This window comes from Setaria viridis, chromosome 4 (assembly GCF_005286985.2).
Source record: "Setaria viridis chromosome 4, Setaria_viridis_v4.0, whole genome shotgun sequence".
Classification (NCBI taxonomy): domain Eukaryota; kingdom Viridiplantae; phylum Streptophyta; class Magnoliopsida; order Poales; family Poaceae; genus Setaria; species Setaria viridis.
The window spans coordinates 30,928,836-30,954,796 of NC_048266.2; the positions used below are offsets into that span (position 1 = coordinate 30,928,836).

The following is a 25,961-nucleotide window of genomic DNA, read 5'->3' on the forward strand; positions in this document are numbered from 1 at the left end:
AGGTACCGGTCCAGGGTTTTCTAAGCTCTGAGCAGAGCCTTTTCTGAGTTCTTTGTATTTTTCTGCTCCTTTGTACTAGCCTCAAGAACCTGTGTCCTGAATCCTGACGAAATCTGAAACTAGGACTGATCGGTAAGGATGTGTTTGTTCCAAGAATGAAGTGGGACGGGACGGGACGATCCCACTTCGTCCCGTGTTTGGTTAGAAGACAGGTGGGATGGGGACATCCCTACGAGGGAATATACCCTCCAGATTCGGGATGACCCTATCCCACCAAAACGAGCGGACGGGGCATCCCACTTCGCCCCCGTCACGCTCCGTCACGGAGGGACGGTTGGGGGCGGCGCTGCGCGGCGGTGGCCGAGGGGAAGGCGGAGGCGGCGCGGTGCGACGAGCCTGCCAGCAAGGCCGCCACCGGAGCTGAGGGGAGGGCGGGGAGGGGAGGGGAGGGGAGGTTGGGGGCGGCCGCCAGAGCCCAAGGGTCTTCTTGCAAGGGCGACGCTACACAACCCGAGGGCAGGGGCGGCGGCAGGGGAGCAGGGGCGGCGGCGTGGAGCAGGGGGCGGGGTGGAGAGTAGGGTGGCGGCGGGGTAGCAGGAGCGGCGGCGTGGAACAGAGGCCGGTCGGAGAAGAAGAGGGAAAAAAAGGAAAAATAAAATAAAATAAATGTATACAGAATGACATGTGGGTCAAAAATACTGTAGCTAACGATGTTAAAAATTTCATCCATATCACCCACCTCAACCTCTCCAACCAAACATAAGACGGAACCGTCCCATCCTATTTCAACCAAACACTAAACGGGACCGTCCCATCCCATAAAACTAGGACGGTACCGATCCGTCCTGCACTGTCTCCCATCCAAACACATAGTAACTCTGCAGCAACCCACAAACACAGGTACATGACCGAGATAGGCTGTCTGGACAAATTGACTTGCTGTACTTGCTAGTGTGGCCTGCTGCTGCTGGATGCCTGGATCTGACATTGAACAGATTACAGATCGGATACATAACCATTCCAGTAGCAAACATGAAACATTCATCCCCTCTCTGAATTGCATTCAATTTTACATTCTGCATAGTCCGATTTTTCTAAGCACTCATTTATGCAATCTGTTTGCAGAGTGTTGCCTTCCATTTGGGTTGATCAATTCTTTTTTTTTCAAGAACATAAGTTCTGCAGAAAAATATTCAACTCTTCTGACCTGGCACATTAAGTCCAGAAGTAAACCAGTTGATAACAATTCTAAACTTCTCGAAATCTCTGCACAAAGATATCGAATCTCATCTCCAAAGCAGAGGTTGTCATATAAGTTAAATAATTGGTGACGGTTTGATTTACACTTCTCCAAAGTTTATTAGATAAATACCTCCATTTTTAAGATATGATGTTTACGACAATAATTCATGTCCAAATGTCATATACTCCCTCCGTCCTAAATTATTATTCGTTTTGATTTTTCTATATACATAATTTTTGACATGTACTTAGATATGTACTTAGATATATTTTATGCCTAGATTCATAGCAAAACTTATGTATCTGGAAAAGCCAGGACGGAGGGAGTATTTAAAAAACAGATTACCTCTCCACTCTCCAGCCTTTAAAGCCGTGAATTGGCCAGAACTTAGAAGTCTGAACTCGTAAAATCGCCAACCCAAACTCCTGAACAAAACCGAAGAAACTGCATTTCAGACCCCAAAAACTGCATTACTAGATTTGTACATGATTACATATAAGCATCTTATCAGTTACCAATTAGCAACTGCTGCATATATACGGAGAAATGAACTACCATCTCTTACTGACAACAGATTCATAAACCCCGAAAGAATACTAGCAATCGAAGAACCAATCGCACACAGCATACTGAATAGTGAATACACCAGCAGCCCAAACAATCATACGGGACGAACAGAGACGCGGACAAATTACAGCCAGGAATGTCCTGAACGACTACCTGCTACCTACAGGCTACAGCTCATCACAAATGGCGACGAAAATATAGCAGAACGGGCTCCGTCAGGCGAGCATGTCGTACGGCCGCTCCCCGTCGATGCCCGGCGGCTCCGGCGGCGTCCGGAGGATGACGTAGAGGGAGTAGACGATGCCGGGGACGTAGCCCAGTATCGTGAGCACAAGGGAGATGAAGAACTCCGACTGCAAAAATTGTGAATTGTGATGTTTCTGCCATTTCTCATCAAGTCATCATGCTATGTTGCTATAGCAGCATGCAAGGTGCGGAGGCGGAATGCTTACGCTGCAGCAGCCGTAGCGGAAGAAAACGCCGAGCGGCGGGAGGACGACGGCGAAGATGACCTCGAGGCAGGTGGAGCAGCCGCCGGAGCTCATCCTGCCGATGCCGGGGCCGGGCCGTCTCCAGCTCGCTGCAGGCCTCCGAAGTCAGAGCTGCCAGGAGATTAGCTTGTGTCTGGGGGGTTGGGCTGGTGTCTTCTTTGTACGAGGGGGGCAAGGGAATGATGCGGAATCCGACGATGGCTGCCGGGAGAAGATGCCGATGGTAGCGTGGTATACATCTCGGGGGGGCCGAGCGAGACCGCGAGAGCCGTGAGCGTGCCGCCACACGGCACACATGCGGCCAGGTCAGCACGGCTAGCTCCGGATCTTGGCAGGCGGCGGGCGCGGTAACGGGTTTGGGATCAGATCCGGCAGTCAGCTCGCCGTGTTTTTATTCCCCTCTCAATCTAGGCAGCCCTTTATCCCAAAAAAAAAATCTACAAGGCAGCTGCGCACATGAGCAGAACCAGAAATACATTGGAACTGGAACTATTGAGGCTACCCTAGCATCTCCTGATTGATTTTTCCTAATCTCCTTTATCACCTTATACACAAGGGAATCCTCTTTCACAATTTAGAGATATTCAGGAGAGATGCTCAGAGGAGATTCAGTTTTCCTTTCCTCAATTTATCTCCCCTGTTACGTGGGGCCTACTTATAAATGAGATAATCAGTTTTCTTTCTCTCCCCTCCTCTTCCTCTACCTCGCCTCTTCTCTTGAGCAAGCAACGGCGGTGGGGCATGGCGTCAGCAAGCATGGCGGTCGGAGCGGCATGCTAGCGCGGTGGGTGGTCTACGAGGCCCCATGGCTCCTCAAGGGTGAGTCATGTGATGGCTTCCTCGATCTCGAGCACCTTCAGGGAGGCCACCTTGGGAGCGAGGAGGAGGACGAGCACCTTCAGGGAGGCCACCTTGGGAGCGAGGAGGAGGAGGCAGCTGGCGTGGTGGGCGGAGCGGCAGGCTGGTGGGTGGGGTGGAGTGGCTAGCGCGGCGGGTAGCGCGCGGGAGAAGAAAGCGCGCATGGAAAAAGAAAAGGAGGAAAGTGGGGAATTGAATCCCCTTTCTAAAGGAGAGAGGGGGTAGTTTTTGTCAATTAAGAAAAAAATATAGAGAAATGGGATCGTTTTCTCAATCTGCAGGAGCATGTTTTTTTTCCCTTTTAATCCCCTTCAATCAATAATACAGGGAAAGGGATTGATTTTCTCAATCTGCTCTAATAACGCTAATCTCGCTAAATTTAAAAGAAGATAAAGATGAGCTTGAATTGCACCTAGAAGAGATAGTAAAAAACCCTTCTTCTTTTTTAACATTCCAGCCTACATTCAACTAAAAACTTATCGTTCTATATAGTTTATGATGCCTATTTATCCGATCTTCATGGAACCACCGACCATTTTAATACCTTTTTCACGTCCCGTGAGGATTTTCGAAGCGGGCTAATGGGTTGACGGGCTCTCTCCTTAATCGGGCATCTCGGCGGTGTTGACCGGCCGGACTGGTGGGGTCATCCGCCAATGCCATGACAGCCTCCACATCAATGCGAATTTCGTCTTCAGAATATTCGCAGCCTTTTTCTGATCGAGATGCGATCTAGATTATCCACTTCATGCATCTACGAGTTCCTCATCATCATTATATTAGCCAATAGACAAATTCCGACTTACAACAACAAAGCCTTTCAGCACGGATCGTTAACTGCTGGTTAACAAACACATTTCTTTTATTCTTTATCGTCATGTTTTTTCTTCTTCTTAACGACCTCATCTCACCCGATGCAAGCCGACTCCTCGTGAGAGTCGTGAGAGATTCGGGCTTTGGATCACGCGAGCATTACCATGTGTTTAACTACGGGTCTCCATGTGAAGCACGGTAATTTTAAAATCTTCGCAAACGCTTTAGGATTCAGATCTGGAGTTGCTCGGGTGCTCGTTATGTGTTGATGCATGTGATTAGGTGAACCACACACACTACCTACCGAGTCGCCTACGACACGATGATGACACCGGAGGGCAAAGTGCAAATAATACGGTACTTTCTTGGGCTGGGGGAGCACGCACGGCCGGCCTCTGTAGCAAGCAAGCAACATGGGCTCCTTCCTTACCGTGTCACATCCTTCCTTACCGTGTCACACACAGAAACGGGTCTAGCACAGGGCAAAGCCTTAGCTCGTTACAATAGGCCTTATGGACCAGGCCGTACTTATTTAGAAAAACGGTAGTCCTATATGACTTCCGGCCGGTAGTTGTTTTTGTTACTAGGCTTCAGATTCCGTACAACCCATTTCTCAATCGTATTCGTAGAGCAGCCGCAGATGGAGCGCGCCTGCATGCTTGCATGCGCACAGCGGATTAGTTGACCGACAAGGCGTGGTGGCTAGCTGGTGGGTGTTTCTTTCGGATTTCAAACTTCAAACTATTTTTTCTCCCAAATCGTGAATTCATTTTTAAATCTGTTTAAACCAGTGTGTTGTTGAGAATTAATGTAACATGATGAGATCCAATATAAACATATTTTTATTATTTTTAAAAAATAATATTTTGGATAATCTATCTCAACATTTTAGGTACGCTACTTCACCATTTTCATATTAAATGTTCAACTAGTTTATTTTAAATGTTGAACTTAGTATGAAAGAATGTTGAATCCAATATTTAAAATGTTGAGTATATTAGTTTGTTATTTTGAATATATGAGGTCACAAGATCTTTTTTAAAAGTAACGGCGCATGTAAGCACGTACCCTCATGCGCGGTGGCTAGCCCTGCAAGCCGCATGCCATAGTTGATGCGTCCTGCTGCTAGGCTACGGTCGCGCGTAAGCAAATTGGACGATGGTGTGGCTGCCAGGTGGGCTTCTAAGCCATAGCTTCTATCTGACTTCCACAAGTTAAAGACCTCTCTAATTTCTTGTAAGAAGATGCGCATGTAATTGAGTATCCAAGCATCGTAATTTGTAACCAACGATTAGTGAAACAGAACGTATATCTTGTTATATAAAAGGGATATCATTGTATTATCTTATAGTTATCCTTTTGTTGCTACAAATATTATGTATACCATAAGGGCCCGTTTGTTAGGATGGAATTGAATCTCATTCTAGCAATTAGATTCAATAGGAATTAAATTACATAGAATTAGATTCATTTCAATTTTCTTGTTTGGATGTACAAAGAAACTAATTCCTAGAATTAGATTCCAAATATTGTTTGGTTGATTAGAGAGGAAACTACTTCTTTGAAAAATATAGGTTAAATCTGATAGCTTCGAAATTCCTAGCTTGGAGCTCATTATGCGTCGATGACACCCATGAACAATCTTTACGCAAGGACACATCATACACGAGTTACATACCTCCAGCTAGAAAAATATAGATAAAATACAAGATAATACTTTCAGATGAGCTACATATTATTACAAGTTCAATAGATATTATCCATCACTTGATATAGATGAACTAGTTTCTTCACTTGTTGAGCTGTTTTAGAAGCCACCTCTTCCTCATCCTCTCTGGAAGCGCCAACAGAGACTCGTACTTGCGTGCATCACCGGTCAGGATATCAAATAGGTCCAACAAAGTGTCTTCATCCAATCCTTGTACTTCATTCAGTGTGTCTAGAATTTCTTTTGATGTTGGTCCTTTAGGGGCTTCCTTCTTTAGTGCTTCAGCGAACTTGTCCATTTTTTCAGCTATCATAGAGGTAAAAGAGTCACCTGACCGTTGCCTCTTTAAACTTCCTGAAGTTGCCGATGATGTGGGCTCTTTGTTACTAAGATCTTCCTTACTCATGTCTTTTGAGCTCTCAGCTGCAGTCCTTGCCGCTTCACCGGTAGCATGGTCTTTGCCAAACACCAAGGTAATCGAGTCCCAGTACAAGACAGTCTTGTGCCTATACCCAGAAGCTTCTTTGTTTTTCTACAAAAAATAAATGGTTAACACATGTATATCCACACCCCTCCTGAACATGGTTAATGGACAAGTGAATGACATCAGCTAATATAACTTGTAGATATAACTAGTACTGATGCAAGTTTAGATACACAGTAAGCAACATTTGAGGCCACATAACTAGTTCAGTAAAATATAAAACCTATCATTTTAGTAATGATGCAAGTTCAAAGTGAAGAAATAATATGGATTTCTAGAATGGCACCCTACTTAACTACTTCTAAACAGTAAGCAACATTTGAGGCCACATAGCTACACACCAGAATTTCTAGAATACCACAAGTGGGTACAAACCGATGCATATTTAACATATATAGAAGTTTTTGTTTAACAAGCAAAATTCAAGTACTAAGCAGTACCACTCATTTCTTCCCATACAGAATTTAACAAGCAGTTATTAAGCAGTTACTAATCAGGTACTAAGCAGTTACAGTTACTGAACTTAACACAAATTTAAGTAAATAAGTGGTTTTTGAAACTTACCGCCACATATTCTTCCCATACAGAATCACTATCAACAGATATTTTGTTTTTGTTCCAATCCCAACCAAATCCACTTGATTCCAGCATACCATTGATGATAGTGTAGTGTTTGTCAAAGGTCTTGTTCCTCGCCATGATGTTGTCTTTTGAGATATCCAGTGCACAATCATGCTCATGACAGCAGAAACAAATAAAGCAGCCACTCTTTTTCTCTTTTTCCTACGTATCTCTCTCATTTGCTCCATGCTTGTATTAACCAAGTCTATGTTGTTGTCAGGCATCTAAAGCACATAAGTAGAGACTAAATGTGATCCAATTTATCAGTCCCAGGAGGCTGATAACACATTTATTCAACAGATAGTTCAGAAACCGTACAACTCTCGAAGGAGCGGGCGGGCAAGCCACACCCAAAGCAAGACTAAAGCGATAACAATACAATTCCAAGTTGCAGTCCAGTCGGACTCCGGGCTGCAATCGGAACTAAGCGTCAGCGGAAGCATCCTGCAAAAGGGGCCAACACCGCAGGCAGCGTTGGGTGCACACGCAACCTCCTACTCGAAGTCCTCGGCGACGAAGTCCGGATCCTCCTTTGAAGCAACAACACAAGGGTGAGTACAAAAGTACTCAGCAAGTCCAACCCCATCCACGGAGGGGGATACAACGAGAATATGCATATGAATTATCAAGGATGTAGCTATGGTTTATTTGCAATAAAGCTGAATTTTAGACATATGCAGGGTTTCATTTTACAGAAGTTTCATGAAAACATTTTAATAAACGATAGATCAAGTGGGGTTGATCCTACACAAAGGATCCAAGTTTTATCGCTACCGGACTCCCCGTCCGCCGCAGCGCACGGCACAACTGCCGGACACTTCCAAAATTCCACACACCCACACACACCGTAAATACCAGTCATCCCCCAAAAGCTAGTTGTGTGACCGAGCCGTAACTCGTCCAATGCCGTGGACACGGCTACCCGGATAGGTTTTAACTCTGCAGATGTTGTACACTTTTCCCACAAGTAGGGTACCATATCGCGATCACCTTAGTGACGGTACGGATCCTAACAAAGCCATTACCCACCTTAGCCAACACTGACTAGTCAACACGGAAGCACCCAAGGGGTAGAAACCCATCCACGGGGCCGAAACCGGGACCTAAGTCACCAAGAGCTTAGTCCTTTTCCAAGGGCTCCCATTGCTCACCAGCACACCTGAAGCCTAGCAGTTTAGCTAGTGGGGTTTATGCTAAGCCGTTGCCCATACAACGGTCGAGTGGTTGTACGATGATGGAATCAGGCAGGATGACACATCAACTCGGTCCTTAGCCATGACAAGATGGATATCTCCCACTCTGCTCAACCACTAAGGTACGAGCCCAACAACCCGGCATTCCACACAAGAAACGCCCATCCATCTCATCCACCACCTCTCTTTACACCCGAAAACCCAACTCCTCAGTTGAACATACTCACACATTTATTTTCCGAATAAACAGATGTAGTCATGATTGAATTTGGATAATGAGTTCCTAAGCATTCTAGCAGTATTTATCATCTAAACAGAGCAACTCATATTTAGAGATAAATATGGGACAACAAGGAATAATCATAACAATCAAGGGGTGGCTATCCAACCATGTCTTGCGATAAAACAATATGCATTTTATAAAACAGGCCAATAGGTTGTGTCTGAAAAACTGGGTATTAAATATGCATCAAAGGGTGAGATTGGACTTGCCGTTCTCAAAGCCTTCCGGGAGCTCCTGCTCGCGGTACTGGTCCTCGGGCTTGGGCTCGCGGTCGAACTCCTCCTCGCGCTCCTCCTCGGGTACTCCGCGATCTACGGCACACACAAACGAGCACACAATAAATAAAAAGGAAAAAGATTTTACCCGTTGAGCTCCGAACAGGAAGTAGGAACGGAAAATAGGTAGGAAGAGTATTTTCATGAAATTTTGATATGCCTCGGCGGAAATATATGAGAGGAGGCCGTGGTCGAATTTGGGATTGATTGGAGGAAATTTGGCGCATGAAATGACGGGTTAAAGGAGTATTAGGGGCTTTAAAATGAGGTTTAGGACTGAACCGCGAGAGCAGGGGCCTATCTGTAATTATTTTTGGAATGGTGGGAGGACTTGTTCGCGAATAAGGGAAACTGGTGGGTTGGATCGCGAGGAGAGGGATTTACCCCTTTCTTCTTCCTGGAGTCAACAGGAGGTGGAGGAAGGGATGGCCGGCGGCGTTCTGGTGGTGGTGGTGGAGGAAGGCAAGGTGCTCGTGGTGAAGGTGTGGAGGTGCAGGGCTCGGCTCCCCCCCTTTTATAGGCGGCGCACGGGCGGGCGAAGGCCGAGGCAATGATGGCGGCCAGACCTTTGGCCGGTGGCGTGGCGGGGTGGTGAAGCTCATGGACGGCGTGGCGGCGTGGTCGACGAGGGCACAGGAGCGGCGACCGGCGACCGGCGACACGACGCGACGCACCCGGCCAAGCACTAGACGCCAAGGCGCGAGCGGGCGCGGCTCGGTGCGGCGCGGGCGCGCGCGCGGCCCGACGCGGCGCGGCCCAGCGCGCGTGCGCGCCCCGAGCGCCTCGGTGCACGTGCTGGCAGGGGGTGGTGCGCCAGGTGCCAGGCGCAAGTGGGAAAAGTAGGTAGGGAAAAGAAAGGAGAGAGAGAAGGAAGAGGAAGGAAGAGAAGGAAGAAAGAGAAGGAAAAAGGAGAAGGGAAAGAAAGAGGAGGGAAAAGAAAGAAGGAAAGAGAAGGGAGAAAAGGGAGGGGAAAAAAAAGATGGCGGGAATTGCGGGATTCGACTGCACGCGTGATGGATTGGACGGGCACGCGGTGAAAATTACGGGGAGCGGAAAAAGAGGGTTGACGAGCCGGGGCCGGAACGGCGGGTCCGACGGAAGGGAAAAGGTTTGACGGAGCTCAACGGTCGGAAAAATTTTGGAATGCATTTTTATCGAGTGATTTAATTGGGTGTATTTTTACGGGCGTTACAGTGTGGTACCACATAGATGAACTAAACTGAGATCTATCAGCAGTAAATAAAATTTATACGGGTCAAGCTATGCGGTCTAAGTGTCAAACAGTCCAGGTCTCCAGGAAATCGTGGGAATAACAGAATATGCTACCTACTGTAAGATTCTCTATGCTAACATACAAGTCATAATTACTTGGAATGGTAAGCATCTATATCAATAGTTTATGCTAATATAGAGCAATGGTTCCTTGAATCATTAGCATATACTGATAATATTAACATCTGTGATTCTTTTTTTCCTCCATTAAAGCGAAAGAACAGATACAAGTTAAAATCACTCAAAGTTGAACATTTTTTACACCAAAACGATGTAAGGAGTTCTCTGAGTCATGTATCTCATTAATGAAATAAATAAATCCATAAAGAATGATTAATGTACATCACAAAAGGGATGGCTTGAGAAATATACTAATCTAACGAATGTCAAGTCATAACTTACTAGATATATGGTACAAGAATAGCATTGCTAGCCTTGACAGTTAAACACCAATATCAGAATGTTTACCTAATTTGTTATGACAGATCAGCCCATCATGGATTATTAACTTGTATCTGTTGAGCCATATATACAGTCCTGCATTACACACCAATGAATGCATAAGTGAGTGTATTATTCACAGCCACATAATGACCGAAAGCCACATAAGATTTGCAGTACTAGGAGATGGTGCTATGTTTAACTAGTGCCCAGTAGCTGAATAGCTAGGATCTTCATGGCTTACATTGATCATACATCTAATTATTCACTGAACACAATAAAGGCTAACTATCTGCTAGAAAATTATGCATTTGTGGTATGCAAAACTGATTTGACTAACGCTGTACAGCTTGTTCTTTAGAAAATGATGCACATGCATGTGAAATATGCAAAATTGATATGACTGGCACAGTACAACTTGTTCTCAAAATTTGCTTACCATTCCACATTTATAACTATCCATTGTAAGATAACAATAACCAAATCTTGTTATTGGCATATGCAAAAGTTTAGCAGAACTAGTTGGGAGATCTAGTCATCCAACTACCTAATGAAGAGAACGACGCAATGATCTGTAGAATTCAAAAGAGAATGAGGATCTGTCAAATTTTAGAGGAGAAGAGACGAACCCTAGAGGGCGGCGAGGTAGATGGGGGCGCCTGAGGAGGAGCGGGCGGCGGAGGAGGTAGACGTCGTCTTCTTCACAGAGGAGAGGCGGCGGAGGAGGTAGACGTCGCCTTCTTCGCGGAGGAGGCGGCCGGGCGGAGGACGAGTCTTCGCGGCGGAGGGAGCTGTAGAGGAGAGTCTGGTGGAGGGGGCGCCGGAGGAGGAGGCGGCGGCGCGGGAGGTGGCGGCGCAGATTCGGGGGTGGCGGAGGAGGGGCTGGCGGAGGGGGCGCCGGAGTAGGAGGCGGCGGCGCGGGAGGTGGCGGCGCGGAGTCGGGAGCGGCGGCACTGGGGCGGCGCGGAGTCGGGAGGCGTCGGGTGGAGGAGAGTCGGGGCGAGGAGAGTCGGGAATCGTTTTCCTGATATTTTGCTCGGAATGTGAGGAAGGAAGGATGGAATCACCAGGAATCCCTCTTTCCAATTCCAAGGGCAGCCAAACAGGGTGATTTTGGAAATTAATTCCAATTCCAGCAGATTCTAATGAAACAAACAGGCCTTAAGAGAAATTACAGTTCAAACAAGATTAGAATTTGGAGGACTGTGCAGAGTCAAACCACGTCCCTTTTTATGCTTCAATCCGCAAAGAGAGGAAAAGAAGTAGAGGGCATTCTTTTTTCTGGCGGGAGAGGTTGTTTTTGTCAACATTCAAATCAGATATTCGTTTGAAGAACAGCTTGACCATGTCGTTGTTCGTACCTTTAAAAATTCTAATCTCTATAGTTTTTAAAAATCCAGACTAACCAAGATACATATCGAAGGAATAGCATAAGACCGCTTAGTTTAGGTTTAAGAAACATTTGCGACCTTTTCAAAATGTCAGGGGCAGCGAACTCTCTGTTCTTAATGCCAGACGAAAAGGCAAGCCTCGCTAACGAAGCCGGCCGGATGCGATCTGAAACAAACTCACCGGAACAATCTCATCGGTCATCACCGGTTCACCACCAACCGCCGGACACTCACCAAACGCACCCGTAAATAGCGTCGGCTTTGACCCATACCACCCAATCATCAATATCCTCTTGATCGCAGCTTGACGAAAGCGTGCCATCCAAGATCATGTGCTCACAGTCACAAGTCAAGAGTCAGTTTCCTCCTCCTCGTTGCAATTTCAAATTGGATGGCTGCAAGACACAACAACCTTCTTCTTGTTTCTTTTTAGGAAAAAAAAACACAGCAACCTTCCTAGTAGAAAACATCGAAGCAGAGACGACGGACTCCGTCGTCACCTTTCAATGTAACCGCCAGAGAACTGACACCCATTTTCTTCGAACAGTGGAGCTGTATCGCCGGGTTGTTTTCATGGGGCCATTTCCTCTGTCAGAAATGGTTTCTTTCCAGGATTAGCTGGTCCAGTTGTTATCCGGTCTTTCAGAGGCGACTAACAGAAAGATAACGACGCCTTATGCCATATCTGAAGAAAAGTAGACACCGAGCATGCTGTCCAAGTTTGTGTGCGTAATAAAGTTGCACTGCTCATCGACTTAATTTTCTCCGAAGGAAACAAGGCATAGGTTTTCTCTTTTAGAAACGAAGCTATAATTTGGCAAACATCTAGTGCCAGCCGCACATTTTTAGCTTGGTTGCGCAAGCTTGGCAGCTTGACAATTTGTGTCAAAACTGTGCGCCTATAACAAACAGCAGTTCGTGCCTTCATAGTGCTAATAGTGACATTGTATGGCTCGCCATGGTTATCCTTTCGGAAAAGCTAAAGAAATAAAAACTCAAGATGAGACTATTGTATCACCATCGCCTTGTCCCTGCCTGTTTGGGCTTGTTGGCCTGTTGGGTCCCCTTGCTCGGCCGGCGATGGGCGGCTTCAATCGTACCAGGTTGAGAGGTGACAAGGTGCCGCTAGTCATGGTGGTGATCATGAATTGAGAGGCTCCTTCGGATCGCCTCCTTAATTTTCTTTTCTATAAACTTTTCATCCCAAACGTGTGACATGAACTTGTCTCAATCTAGAATTCAATGATCCATGCTTGCCGGCATCAGTTCATCACTCCCGGCTCCTTGTTCGTCTCAAACTTGAAAGTTTAGCAGCATCGTCAGCAAGCGTCATCTCCGTTCCGTTGAACAACACGCTTCCAGCTAGAGCCATGTCACGCGCTCGAAGACTTGAGCGCGGTCGACCGGGGTGGGTCCGTGACCCGCGAGGCGCAGCTGCGGGAGAGCTCCTAGGTGGCCCACATTGTCATAGAGTTAGTTACTGTTGTGTACAAAGAAATCTCCAGTCTCCTCTCTCTCTGGTCCTTCGTTCTCCTCCCCTGGTCCGTTCCTCTCCTCCGATTTTCAACCCCCAAATTCTCCCCGCACCCGTCTCCAGTCCCCGAATTCGCTCCCCTGTTCCCCGCAAATCTGCCGTGCCTCGGCGGCGACCGTATACACCACCGGACACGGCGGCACCAACCCCGGAGGCGCGGTCACCTCCTAACCCGTCATTCCGTCTCCGCCTTCTACTGGTGCCGTACTGGCGTGGAGCGGGGACTGGAGATCCATCCGGGCTCGGATTACCTCTCTCGCTGGTGAGTAACCCTGTGCTTGGATGGGTTGTCTACGAGTAGGTGACCCTGTTCCTTTGCTGTGATTGCGAGTAAATGATGAATCCGGGCAGCTATATCTGTATAGTTAGCTGCGGATTTGGTAACTGCGTGGTATCCTCATACTAATCTAGTCCAGCCATCTATGATCCAATTGGTGCGGGTGCGTTAACTTCCAGAAAAAATTGAGGGTTCAGCTGAACCACAGCGTCCTACGTTAAAGCTGCCCCCTGCGGGATGTTTGTACAATTGTATGCTCATGGGTGAATGCTATCTCATCCGTGTTTACATCGATTGCTCCATGGTTGTAAGTTGTTAGCTGGTACTACGTACTACAGGAGAAAGGAGCTCCAAACTGTATCGATGTATATGTATTGCTAATGAGTAATGTCTATCCAAGGGCAAGTTGAATGGTTATATATATGCATGCCTGATTTGGCAATCTCTTTCTGAATTTAGTTCTTACTATGTGATCTTCCAATCAGGGGAGGTTGCTGGACTTAAGTTTATGGCCTGTTGTGTACTTATGGCAGCGATCACGCCATGGTTTACTTCTGAAATAATCTCCTTAACTTATTATTGAGCAGTAGATTTTTTTTTTCTATTTGACATGTTCTTTGTCAGGTACGTTTCGGAGAATGGGGGTTTACCTTAGCACTCCAAAAACCGAGAAGCTATCTGAAGACGGGGAAAATGATAAGCTTAAATTCGGCCTTTCATCTATGCAAGGGTGGCGTGCAACTATGGAAGATGCCGTGAGTTTCTATTTTATCAATTATATCTGCTCATCACGACTTTTTGTGTTGCTATTCCTGGTCTTGTAAGTATTACCTCGATACAGGCACGAGAGTCTGGTTGGGTAAAAATACTTTGCACTTGTTGTCCGTGTGTACTTATGGAAACTTGCAGAATGTTCTAGAAAGTGAAAAAAACCCCGAGTATTGGTATCATTAATGTAGTCCTTACATGGTATTGCTGTCTTTGAAGTTAGGGAACCTGGGGCAGGCACATGTTATTAAATAGATAGCTGAGGTCTGAAGAGTTACATGGCTATTAACTGCCATGGTTAGTGGAGCTATGCACTTGAGGGAAGTTGTGTCTCTTGTGTGTTGAATTTTGGCATAAAAGGAATGTTACTTTACCTTAAAAAATTATTTGCTGAACTTAGAAACATGGCTAATTCGTGAGTTCAATAACGAGCTTTAGTTTCTGTCCTTGCTACCCTGTCCTGATGTTGGGCATGGCACAAAATGGGTTAACTTTTTTTTTGTTGACTTCGCCATGTTTTCCAGATGTTGGATTGATAATAATGCTTCAAAAGTCAAACCATGTGATTGACATTGCTCTGAAAGATTAGCTCTGCTTGAACCTTGAGGACTGGAACCTATGAATATGCATGATATTCCTTGTTGACTATCATTAGAGGAGAAGCTATGATTTGTTTTCTTAGCATAGTACTAATACAATTCTTGATGTGCTTCATTGGTATCTTTTGAGAGGATGGAATCTCACCAATATAATTAGTTATGATAGTATTTGATCAGTCTATTGTACAATCTCTAAGCCTTTGCAATTTTCCAGCACTCGGCTTTGCTAGATCTTGACAACGACACTGCATTCTTTGGCGTTTTTGATGGACATGGAGGTAACTTGAATGCAAAGAACAGTGCCCTTTCACTGTCTTTGATTGATTACACATCGTAGAAAAATGTGCTGCTGATCCCTTTGTATCATCTTCTTGCCTCAGGAAAAGTAGTTGCCAAATTCTGTGCAAAATATCTGCACAGAGAAGTTATCAACAGTGAAGCCTATGCAGCTGGTGACCTGGGTGCTGCTGTCTACAGAGCTTTCTTCAGGTATAATAACTTCATTTACTGTTAGTATGGCTGCACTTTTACTTCTCCATTGCTAATCTGGAGCAAATGATGTGAACAGAAATTCTGATTGCATTGTTTCAGAATGGATGAAATGATGCGTGGCCAAAGAGGATGGCGGGAACTTCAAGCACTTGGAGATAAGATAAATCAGTTTACTGGCATAATAGAAGGCTTGATTTGGTCCCCTAAAGGAAGTGATTCAAATGATAGACATGACGAATGGGCTTTCGAGGAGGTACTTGTGGAACTAGCATGGATTCACAATTGTTTACTCCTTTTCTTCTATATAGAAAAGTATGGCATCTGCCTTTTTTAAAATTAATTTGGTATGGTCCTTAGATTTCTTTCTGAAAATCTTGCATCACTTATTTTTGGGGCTAAAATCATTTATGGTTGAAACGTGTGTAAGGGTAGACTTTATATGGTTCTTGAATAGACGTGCAATACTGATGGATTAAGGTGTAAAAAGGATACCTATGCATAAGTTAGAAATTCATTCTTTTAGTAACATTGATGGTTGTGTTGCCTAACAATGGTAACTCTTGAAAAGGATACCTATGTATAGGAAGGAAATTTACTCCTTTAACTTTAACATCTAAAATTGATGGCTGTATTTCTGAACAATGCAGACTCTTGAATAGTGGGTTCCAATTTCCTGAACTAGGAGCCTCTTCTTGCAGTTGTGCTGGAAATCAACTTTATCATTTTGGCATTTTTCTTTGTTGCCAAGGCTAGTTCTTTTGTTGGAAATGAATATCCATCCACCAAAGTAGTCTTACAGCAATTTCTTTTATCAGGGACCACACTCTGATTTTATTGGGCCAAATTGTGGGAGTACAGCCTGTGTAGCATTAGTGAGAAATAGGCAACTCATTGTGGCAAATGCTGGTGATTCGCGCTGTGTCATCTCAAGGAATGGCCAGGTCAGTTGTTCTTGTTGCTCCTTGTGTTATATTTCAACACAGTTTTATGTAAGATCGTCTCATTTTGTACTTCTTCTGCATGACACAGGCATACAATTTGTCGAGAGACCATAAACCAGAGCTTGAGGCAGAGAGAGAAAGGATACAAAATGCAGGGGGTTACATCCAAATGGGTCGTGTAAATGGAACTTTAAACTTGTCAAGGGCTATTGGTACGCATGTTTTACTTGGTTTTTGTCAATACCTGGCACCTTACATGATGTCTTATATAGACAAATACTTTTTTAGGAGACATGGAATTTAAACAAAACAAGTTCTTGTCCCCTGATAAGCAAATTTTGACCGCAAATCCTGACATAAACATCGTAAGTGACTTCTGCAGTTGCTTCACACTCCTCCAGCTAACCACAGGTTACTATGTAGGCTATTGTGTTACCATTTCGTTCCCGTTGATAGCTCTTGTAATTTATTCTTTTCTGCAGGTTGAGCTTTGTGATGATGACGACTTTCTTGTTTTGGCATGTGATGGCATTTGGTAAATTCCTCTCGATCAATAAGTTTCTGGTTCAACATGATTATTGCTTTTGTCAGAAGTAACAACCATATATGCTGTTATGACTATCAGGGACTGCATGTCAAGCCAACAGCTGGTTGATTTCATCCGTGAGCATATAAACAATGTGAGTACCAAGTAATTTAGTTCTTACCTTATGTTTTGGTCTTTGGCAATACTCATGGAAAGAAGCAAAATTACAAAATGCAGGAGGAAAGCCTTTCCGCAGTATGTGAAAGAGTGCTTGACAGATGCCTGGCTCCATCGACCATGGGCGGCGAGGGATGCGATAACATGACGATGATCCTGGTGCAGTTCAAGAAGCCGATTACTCAGACCAAGGAAGCCAGTGGTGCAGAGCAATCAACTGGTGACACAGAATGCTCGGAGACCCAGTGAGTCACGTCTGATGATGGCAACTTTTTATTAATTTTTTTGCTGCCGGTGTTTCTTTCTTCCACTCGTCTTAACCCAAGGTCTTTATGATCAGTCTGGCCGAGGCGAATGGCTCATGATGAACAGGTATATCCAGGAAATGGCTCTTGAAGCATGGCTTGATGCTGGACCTGGCTTAAACAGGAGTACGATGTTGCAATGTACATACCAACCATGTGTCGAATTGGCGTAAACGCTGTTCTTTGTTCCAATTGTTGTCTGTAACCCAACCTGCTATTTTCTTCCGGGTGTGATTTTGGCCATCTGACATAACCTAACTGTACATTTGTGGGTGGAAATGGTGTTATACGATAGTTCATTTGTCCGTTCGAGCGGATCTTGTGCTCTTCTCTGTCACCTATACGGGTTCATGCTATTCTTGTGGCAGAATGGCAATGCCTCCTTTCCCTTTTGCGAATGCCCTGTGCTAGTTTGGTCCTGCAGTGAACACTGAACTATCTGCCAGATTTGCACCTAGTTTAGTTGGACTACTTCAGGGATTTTTTAGGCATTACAAGCGTCAATCTCACTTCTAACATGCATTTGCACGTTTACAGTCGCGGTGATGATTCCTGGGGAAATTTGCCGAAATGGTATGATCCATACTTCTACGCGTCCGGGTTCGGGTGTTGCCGTGTTCGTGTTGAGCGAAGCAAGCGCCTCACCGTAGCGTCAAAGCCGAGGCCCGCGCCGGCCTCTGCATCAGCTGATCAGCACAGTAGACAGTACGCTAGCGGCCTGGCGCAGTCACAGCAGCGCCGCTGGAAAACCCGCACTGATCCCCAAACCCTACCTCCCGCAGCCATGGAGTTCCGCTTCCGCGCCGGCGACCGTCCGGCCGGGCGGAGTCCGTCCCCCGCCCGGTTCTCCCGCCCCTGCGACCGGCGCTACTTACCGCGAGGTAAGCACCCATCCATCCCCGAGCTCGAGAACCCTCCACCAGCTTCCCGATTCTGACGGTCGCCGCTCCCGCGCAGCAGGGCCCTTCCATGGCGAGCTGCCCCCGCCCTCGCCGTTCGAGTGGGAGGCTGCGGCGTGGCGCGAGCGGATCATCCGCGAGGAGGTGGAGCGGCGGCTCATCTGCGAGGAGGTTGAGCGGCGGCTCATCGAGGAGGCGTCGCTCATCGAAGAGGAGGTCCGCCGCGAACTCGCCGTCGCGCGCGCCCGCTTCGGCGGCGCTTTCGGCCGCGTCCCGTTCGTCGGGTCCGACGGCCCCTTCGTGCCGCCGGGCGCGTTCTTCGGGCCCCACGGCCCCTTCCTGCCGCCAGTGCCACCGCCCCTGATGCCGGTGGGCGTGCACCTGCACTGACCACCGCAGGCTTCGTTCGGGCGTGTGGGATTTGAGCAATCCATACTTGTCAAGAGGAGGCCCCTGCCACCGCCGAAGCTGAAGCCGAAGCACAGGCTCAAGGTGTGCGAGACCGAGACCAGCAAGAACTCTGAGGTTTGTGAGTATTACCCTTTACAGTGCCCATGCATGATGTCCTTGCTAAAGTAGGAGAAAAAGGACTTGATCAGATCATTTTCCATATCTGGCATTAAAAGTCGCTACTAGCTACCGGCCATAAATAAGTTTGTTCTAAGTCGAACCTTTGTTTATTTTGTCCATCAGTATCTAAAACTTTGGAGTGTCTATACAACTTAGTGTTCTAGAGGTTTCCAGCACTTGATTTTCAGCTATCCAACTATGATTTATATTAGATCTAACTTTGTGCTAAGAAACAAAATGGCTTTAAGATCTATGACTGAGATTATGTCTAACTTTGTGCTAAAAAAAACAGGTTTTATGGGATGTTCTAGCATCTTAATTTTTGTTACACCATCTTTTATAAAAGAATTACACACCAAAAGTGATTGTAACTTTATGTACTGTGATTTCAATGTAAACTAGCTACAACAAGGTATAAGAAAAAAAAACTTGTGTTGGCGGGCTAAAACACTTGAACCTTCCTTACCCTATATAATCACCATCCAAGAGCCACAAATCTGAGCCATTAAAATTCATGTGCTGGAGTCTTCTAAAACACTCAGGTGAAATTTAGCTTTCCCCAAAGCTTTATATAGATTGATATTACTAGATTCATTATGAAAACTACTTTTATAATATATAAATCTTTCTATTTAAAGTAGTATATTTATAATATATTGCTAGTTAAAGTTGAAAAAAATCTGATTATCATTGGAAGGATCGGTTAATATTCCCAAATTCCGTATCATTTTTTTCCTGTTTTGTCATTTCATATTGCACTTCCTGTGTCATTCTAGCTTAAAAACGCAATGTGCAATGTTTTTTGGTCACCGTTTAAAGCCCAATCAGTAGCCATTTTTCTTTGGTTGGAACTTAGTGTGAAATTATGTATAAATGACAAATCCTTGCCATTTATTCAATACAGTATAATATATATCTCATAATGATAATTTGTTTTGTTTGATTTGATTGGACACCAAGCCTTGGGAGTCGGGTCCAGATAGCGGCTATTACAAACCTCATTTAGGTAGCAGGCTGAAGAACAATGCCCTTTTAAATCACAATAGCACTTGAACTCTGAAGTCAAAATATACAATTTCTACCCACCTGGTGAACTTTAATGGAAAACAGTAGTCCCTTTGGAGAACAGAGCTAGGAATTAGGATGGTGGTATCACAAGTGAACAGGCTTAATTCCTGTTCCGTCATCGAATCCAGGCGAATATTCAGGGCTCAGAATAGGGTTTTTAAGGAATTACCTGTTCATTTAAGTTTCAAGTTGTGGCAACAGTTGGAATCTGCAATAATTTCCTTGTCACTTTAATCTGATCCTTCCTGCCCCTTCATTGGTTGCTGATGCATCTCTCCATTGATTGTTTCATGTCCATACATTCATTTAGTTTGTGCCCCTAAATAATTCAGTCAGGCTCTTGTTCCAGAGCAGCAGTGCATTCTACAGTTAGTTTGTTATATATGCATGCTCCATTTCACTAATTCGGCCCTAATTTTTTATTTTAGATTCTTTCACCAGAAACAAAGGTTTCTGGTGTAAGAGGAAGGCCGATGTGATTTCTGCAAGTACCAAGCCAACAGAACTACAAAATGGGATTTCTGCAACTACTGAACCAGCAGAACTACAAAATGGGGTTTCTACAAGTACTGAACCAGCAGAACTACAAAATGGGATTTCTGCAACTACTGAACCAGCAGAACTACAAAATGCTGCCAGGCACTGGAACTGCGCACTCTGTCAAGTGAGTGCAACTAGTAGGACTAATCTGAATAAACATCTTAAGGGAGAAGGCACTTGGCCAAGCTGATTCAATCTAGAGGCATCGAGGTGATTTGTGACAATAAAAGTGACAAAGGTGCAGGCCCTAGTGATGCACCTAAGAAAATCCACATCTTGGTCAAAGGAGCAATACATGAAGTTGTTCAAAAAAGCGACTTTTTGACTTTTGCAACTACCGAGCCAACTGAACAACAAAATGCGATTTCAGGAACCGCTGAAACAGCAGAACTACAAAATGTGACTTCTGCAACTACCGAGCCAACAGAACTACAAAATGCTGCCAGGTACTGGAGCTGTGCAGTCTGTCAAGTGAGAGCAACTAGTAAGGCTAAACATAAAAAACATCTTAAAGGGAAAAAAACATCTGAAAAGAAAGCTGGCTTTGTATGGTGCGAGCGTTGCAGCGTCAGTTGCAGGCCCTAGTGACGCACATAAGAAAATCCACATCCTGGTTGATGGAGAAATGCATGAAGTTGTTCAACAAGGCAACTATGTATGGTGTGAGCGCTGCAGTGTCAGGTGTATCAATGCCGCCACCATGGCTGACCATCTGCGGGGCAAGAAGCACAGTTTATTGAATAGAGTTTGGAGGTCAATAAAGGCTGTGAGAATGAAAAACAAAAGTAAGGAAGACAGCTGCTACATGCGAGGGAAAGGTAAATGACAATGGCCAGTGACTTTAGTGAACATGGTCGTTTTGAAATTCCTGCGAAATCAAGGAGGAAGTCACTGACATGGCTGAAGAAGTAGATGGAAATAGTCTTATTGAAATTCCTTTGGGAATCAAGAGGGAAGACACAGTGGCACTGCCATGTCTAACAGAGTGAATGAAAGTGGTCTTGCACTCCTGATGAAACCAGGCTGGAAGGCACTGGCATGGTCATGGATTCAAATGAAAACCGCTCTCCTGAAACTCCAGCAGAAATCAAGGAGTAGGCACAGAAATGGCCAGAGAAGCAAACGAAAATAGGTCTACAGAAATTCTAGCTGAAAGAAAAAGTAACGAACCGTGATTGCAAGTTGCAACAACTGATTTGACAGAATATGTGCCAAAGGAGGAATAACAACCTTGCACTGGTGTTATTCTCTCATTAACTACAGTTTGATGCTAATCCAGTGCCAAACCTCAGTTTCAGGTTGGATCTAACAGTTTTCTAACGGATATTTGGTTCGCTACCAGTGAATGGTGATGAAAAGTTAGAATGCTTCCGTATGGTGTATTCATGCCAAGTAGATACATACACTCGGTGCTCGACATGCGTGATGCCGCCGTAGATGGCTTGTGCTCGTAGGGTTTGAGTATCTGTCCAAGCCGCAGTTTGCATGAGAGATCGTTAGTCTTTCCTTGTACTTCCTCCGTCCTCCGTCCTAAACTATAATCCTAAATTATAGATAGTAAAGATCGTAAATTAATTATAGATCGTAAAGATCGTAAATTAATTATAGTTCTAAATTATAGATTTAAATTATAGATCGTTTGGCTTTCGTTTTGGCTTTTTCTAAATTTCTAAATGCACTTATCTTTTTCTAAATGTATGGATATAATTATAGTTCTAAATTATAAGATTGTTTTGGCTGTTTTGACTTAGTTTTGAGAGTAACAAAGTTTATGAATAATCTGTAATTTGAGAAAAAAGAATTAAAATAACACGGAGGAGTAAGTTGTAATCTTAGGTTGATGGCTTTAGGTGCAGGGTGATGCATGCTTGTGAGCCGCTTGTGGTTACACATGCATCTCTTTCGTGCCAAGACATGATGCTCGCTGCCTCAAAAGTGTTTCATCTGAGTGTCAGCTTGGGTTACGTAGGTGCCAATTTTGATTGAACCATCGCTTGTTCCTCCCAATCTCGATGGTTACTCGGATTCCACTACATGGGGGGAAAAAACAGGTGCAAAGAACTAGGCGCTCATCTTATCCAAGTTGAACACTGAATAACACAGCTTCTGTTACAATGATAGTGGCAGATAGTCCATGCTACAAAGGTCTAACAGGCTGCCAGCAAGTCCAGAATCTGTCACCATTACACTACACGACGACACTGTTTACAGTTACTCCCGATAACGATACAGCATAAAGCAAGCAGATAGCGAGCAAAACTTTCAGTTCAATCTACACGTGTCGGAGGTCGGTCATCCGTCATCAGTGATCGGCGAGCTGCTTCTTCCTGGCCTCCGCCTCGTCGGTGGCCTCCACCTGCGCCTTGGCCGCCCGCATGTCCGCCTCCGCCGCCTCCTGCTCGCTCCTCGCCGTCACCTTCCGAACCTGAGGCCGCACACACCAAATCAACCAAATCCCCATGACGCGCACCAAATCAGCCCTCCATAGCTAATTGTTGTTGCTTACCAGGCCGAGGAAGGAGGCCTTGACGTGCTGCAGCCACTCGGTCACGGACACGCCGGCCGCCGCGGCCTCCCTCTGCACCTTGGACGCCACCGGCGCCGGCGCCGCCTCCTGCTTCCTCCCGCCGGCGTCCTTCTCCATCGCCGACGACGAGCGCGACAACCACCGGATCACTCGAGATGGACCGATGCGATGCGAGGATCACACGTAGGCGAATGCGAATGCGACTGCCTGCGGAGTCTCTAGATGGAGCGGCTTGTTGATAAAGACGGGCGCGGGGAGATGACGTGTTGGTGGCTTGGTGCTTTCCCGAGAGCGCACCATCGTGCACCGCAAAGCAAAGGAGCATCGTACGGCGGCCGGTGCCCCCGGCGACCCACACGTGTCCGCGCCGGGTTACACGTGTCGGGACGGAGGCTCTGCGAAGTCAGAGGCGGGTACACGTCGGCCTCATGGAGCGTGACAGGGTGCACCTCTGCTGGGCTTACGAGTTTGGGCCGACCGTGCTGCGACAGTCAACCCCTCAGCAGGCTCGTCTCGCCACTTTCCAGCCTCCACCATCCACATCCACACAAATCACGATCGTTCGAATGCCTTCACAATTGATGCGGGTAGCAGTTCATTCTTATTACCACCACAATTATAAGACGTTCCAGTGCAAAACATTATTGAAAATGATCTGAACATTTTCCGATTGTTTCCGGCTTACTAAGGGAAACTGGTCTCATAATTATCCCAAGATTCCAAGCAAATAGAATGAGTAATCATCTGTAACATCCCGCTTTTAATTTCACAAACCATTGTTTCGTGGTGGTTGCTTATACTCCTTGTATTTTGGAACCTACCTCGCCGCTGCAGCTCTGCGAGCTGTTCTTATATATCCGCATGCTGATCTGACAAAATCGTTGTTTGGTGTATGCGGTGTTATTGTCGAATCGAGTGCGAGTCCTTGGGGCACAACCTTTTGCGAGGAACCACCGGATCTAATAACTTTATACCTCTTGAGTGTAGAGGATGCAGTTGCCATGGTTGTCCAATACATGTCTCTGCAGCCGCTCTAACGTCCAGCAACAGCCATGCAGTACCAGCCAGAGAAAGAAACGACACCTATTTGGAGCTCTCACTTTTCAGAGTTGTTTTGTGCCATTTACACTTGATACACTAATGCATAGCACACTTCCGTTCCTGTTATTACCACCACAACTATAAGACGTTTCGGTGCAAAACATCGTTGAAAAAAAAAGTGGACCATTTTTTCTGAACATCTTGTCGGAGATCGCCTGAGTGTTGATGCCTTGAACGTCGCCGACGAGCTCAGAAGCGCACGCACTCACACGAACACTGTAGACAGAAACACACACGATACATGCTGCGAACTGCGGCAATGTTCTCGGACTCTCTGTTGACATATAAAGCAAACGGATTACAACCGGAAGACTCGGTCTCGATCGATCGAGATGTGCACGCCACGAACCCTTCTCGACGCCTGCCATCCCAAGACATCAGAATCATGGCACGCCTATGACACGCTCCCATGAACATGCGGAAAAACAAAATAGAACGCACAAGTATTATTTCAAACAAGTTCTTGGTTGTTTTCATCCCTAAGGCCTGACTAAGGGAAACTAATTTCAAGATTCTAAAGCGAACAGAATGAGTATTGAGTAATCATCGGTAGCATCCCTTCATTCACAAACCGCTGTTTTGTGGTGGTGTTGACGCTCGTTATTGACACACTTTTAATGTCATTTAACTAGTATTTTCAGGCATATTAACCACCACTTGGCACCTGGAATAACCCTATATTCACATATGTGTTGTGTTTTGGACCATATTGTAAAATCACAGGAAATATGACATAAATGAAGGATTTTTCTACAAGTTGAATATGGGCCCGGACTTTAGATATTGGAAATCCTAAACACGAATATTGAATTGTAGGCTTGCAGGAGGAGTTGAAACTTACACGGACCATATCCTCCTCATCCGAACTCCGATTGGGGCAAATTTATAGGGAAAATTGCATGGCTCGACGAGATTTACAACTTTTGTATGAAGCGCTCGGGCATTGGAGGCCAAAACAGGGCAGGCCGATCGGCCTACAAGGGTCCAGGCCGATCGGCCTGGCCCATTTTCAGCCCCAATCGTCGCACCCTTTCACCAGGAGGAAGTCCATGACGTTCCTAGAGTTATTTTTCAGAAACTTAGCTTCGAAGGCACCCCAACTGACGCCGCCAACTATAAATACCAAGGACTTGCAACAAGGAAGGGGATCCTGATGAGTTTAGACCTAGCCGCCGCTGCCACAAGCACTACGGGAAACCTCAAATTCGCCGAGTGTTTTTTTTTGCCGAGTGTTTTTTTGCGGACACTCGGCAAACAAGCTCTTTGCCAAGTGTCAAGCTAAAAACACTTAGCAAAAAAAAACACTCGGCGAATCAAGGATTTACCGAGTGTCAAATAAAAAACACTCGACAAAGAAGGAGTTGCCGAGTGTTTTTATTTGAACACACGGCAAACAAGGGGTTGCCGAGTGCCCCAAATCAGCGGCACTCGGCGAACTTTTCTTTTAACCGGCGCGGCCCATCACGCGGCGCCCCTCACGACCCCTCACGCCCAGTGCCCCTCCCTCCCGACCCCCCACCCTCACCGATCCCCTCCCTCCCGACCCCTCACGCCCAGCGCCCCTCCCTCCAGACCCCTCACCTCCCTCCCGCTGCTACCTCCCGGCGGCGCCGCTCCATCTTGGCCAGCACCGCTGCCTACCTCCTTCCCCGCCCCCCGGATCTGCTTCCCCGCGGCGTCCCTCCCCCGGATCTGCTTCCCCGTCCCTCCCCTCCGTCACCAGCAGCTCACCAGCAGCGCCCCTCCCCAGATCAGGCGGATCCGCTACGCCCCTCCCCGGATCCGGCGGACTCCGTCTCGGCCGTCCGGGGAGCCCACCGAGGGACGCCGCGGAACTGTCCGGGAGCGGCGGCAGCCTCCTACACCACCATCAGGGCTCCATCGACAGCGTGATCGAGGCTTCGGCGGCGCCTGGCTAGAGCAAAGCAGCGGCGTGTGGTGGTGGCTGGCGCAGGGGCGTGGTGGCGGCGAGCCGGTGCTGGCAGCGGCGGGGTTCA

At 46.2% G+C, this 25,961-nt stretch overlaps 5 protein-coding genes and 1 pseudogene across 5 annotated transcripts; 3 read left to right on the plus strand and 3 right to left on the minus strand.

Moving 5' to 3' along the window:
* Positions 1 to 1,692: 1,692 nt before the first annotated feature.
* LOC117851916 (salt stress-induced hydrophobic peptide ESI3) lies at positions 1,693 to 2,507 on the minus strand. The gene is made up of 2 exons (XM_034733827.2): positions 2,263 to 2,507; positions 1,693 to 2,163 (listed from the first exon to the last, which is right to left on the minus strand). Exons 1-2 carry the CDS (start codon positions 2,353 to 2,355, stop codon positions 2,026 to 2,028), a joined length of 231 nt encoding a protein of 76 aa, XP_034589718.1. The 5' UTR covers positions 2,356 to 2,507; the 3' UTR covers positions 1,693 to 2,025.
* Positions 2,508 to 5,762: 3,255 nt separating this feature from the next.
* Positions 5,763 to 11,842, minus strand: LOC117853614 (uncharacterized). The gene is made up of 3 exons (XM_034735928.2): positions 11,822 to 11,842; positions 6,729 to 6,899; positions 5,763 to 6,212 (listed from the first exon to the last, which is right to left on the minus strand). Exons 1-3 carry the CDS (start codon positions 11,840 to 11,842, stop codon positions 5,763 to 5,765), a joined length of 642 nt encoding a protein of 213 aa, XP_034591819.1.
* Positions 11,843 to 13,122: 1,280 nt separating this feature from the next.
* On the plus strand, positions 13,123 to 17,576 carry LOC117852662 (probable protein phosphatase 2C 58). Its single transcript, XM_034734853.2, has 12 exons — positions 13,123 to 13,436; positions 14,076 to 14,206; positions 15,033 to 15,096; positions 15,199 to 15,307; positions 15,410 to 15,563; positions 16,126 to 16,251; positions 16,340 to 16,463; positions 16,540 to 16,616; positions 16,734 to 16,786; positions 16,877 to 16,931; positions 17,015 to 17,199; positions 17,295 to 17,576. The coding sequence occupies exons 2-12, from the start codon at positions 14,090 to 14,092 to the stop codon at positions 17,317 to 17,319; spliced, it is 1,089 nt and encodes a 362-aa protein (XP_034590744.1). The 5' UTR covers positions 13,123 to 13,436; positions 14,076 to 14,089; the 3' UTR covers positions 17,320 to 17,576.
* A 138-nt stretch (positions 17,577 to 17,714) lies between these two features.
* LOC117852663 (uncharacterized) lies at positions 17,715 to 20,364 on the plus strand. The gene is made up of 3 exons (XM_072293242.1): positions 17,715 to 18,140; positions 18,217 to 18,683; positions 20,225 to 20,364. The coding sequence occupies exons 1-2, from the start codon at positions 17,777 to 17,779 to the stop codon at positions 18,546 to 18,548; spliced, it is 696 nt and encodes a 231-aa protein (XP_072149343.1). The 5' UTR covers positions 17,715 to 17,776; the 3' UTR covers positions 18,549 to 18,683; positions 20,225 to 20,364.
* LOC140222646 (uncharacterized) lies at positions 19,872 to 21,707 on the plus strand (annotated as a pseudogene).
* Positions 21,708 to 22,388: 681 nt separating this feature from the next.
* Positions 22,389 to 23,477, minus strand: LOC117852664 (uncharacterized). The gene is made up of 2 exons (XM_034734854.2): positions 22,843 to 23,477; positions 22,389 to 22,761 (listed from the first exon to the last, which is right to left on the minus strand). The coding sequence occupies exons 1-2, from the start codon at positions 22,978 to 22,980 to the stop codon at positions 22,639 to 22,641; spliced, it is 261 nt and encodes an 86-aa protein (XP_034590745.1). The 5' UTR covers positions 22,981 to 23,477; the 3' UTR covers positions 22,389 to 22,638.
* Between the last annotated feature and the right edge of the window lie 2,484 nt (positions 23,478 to 25,961).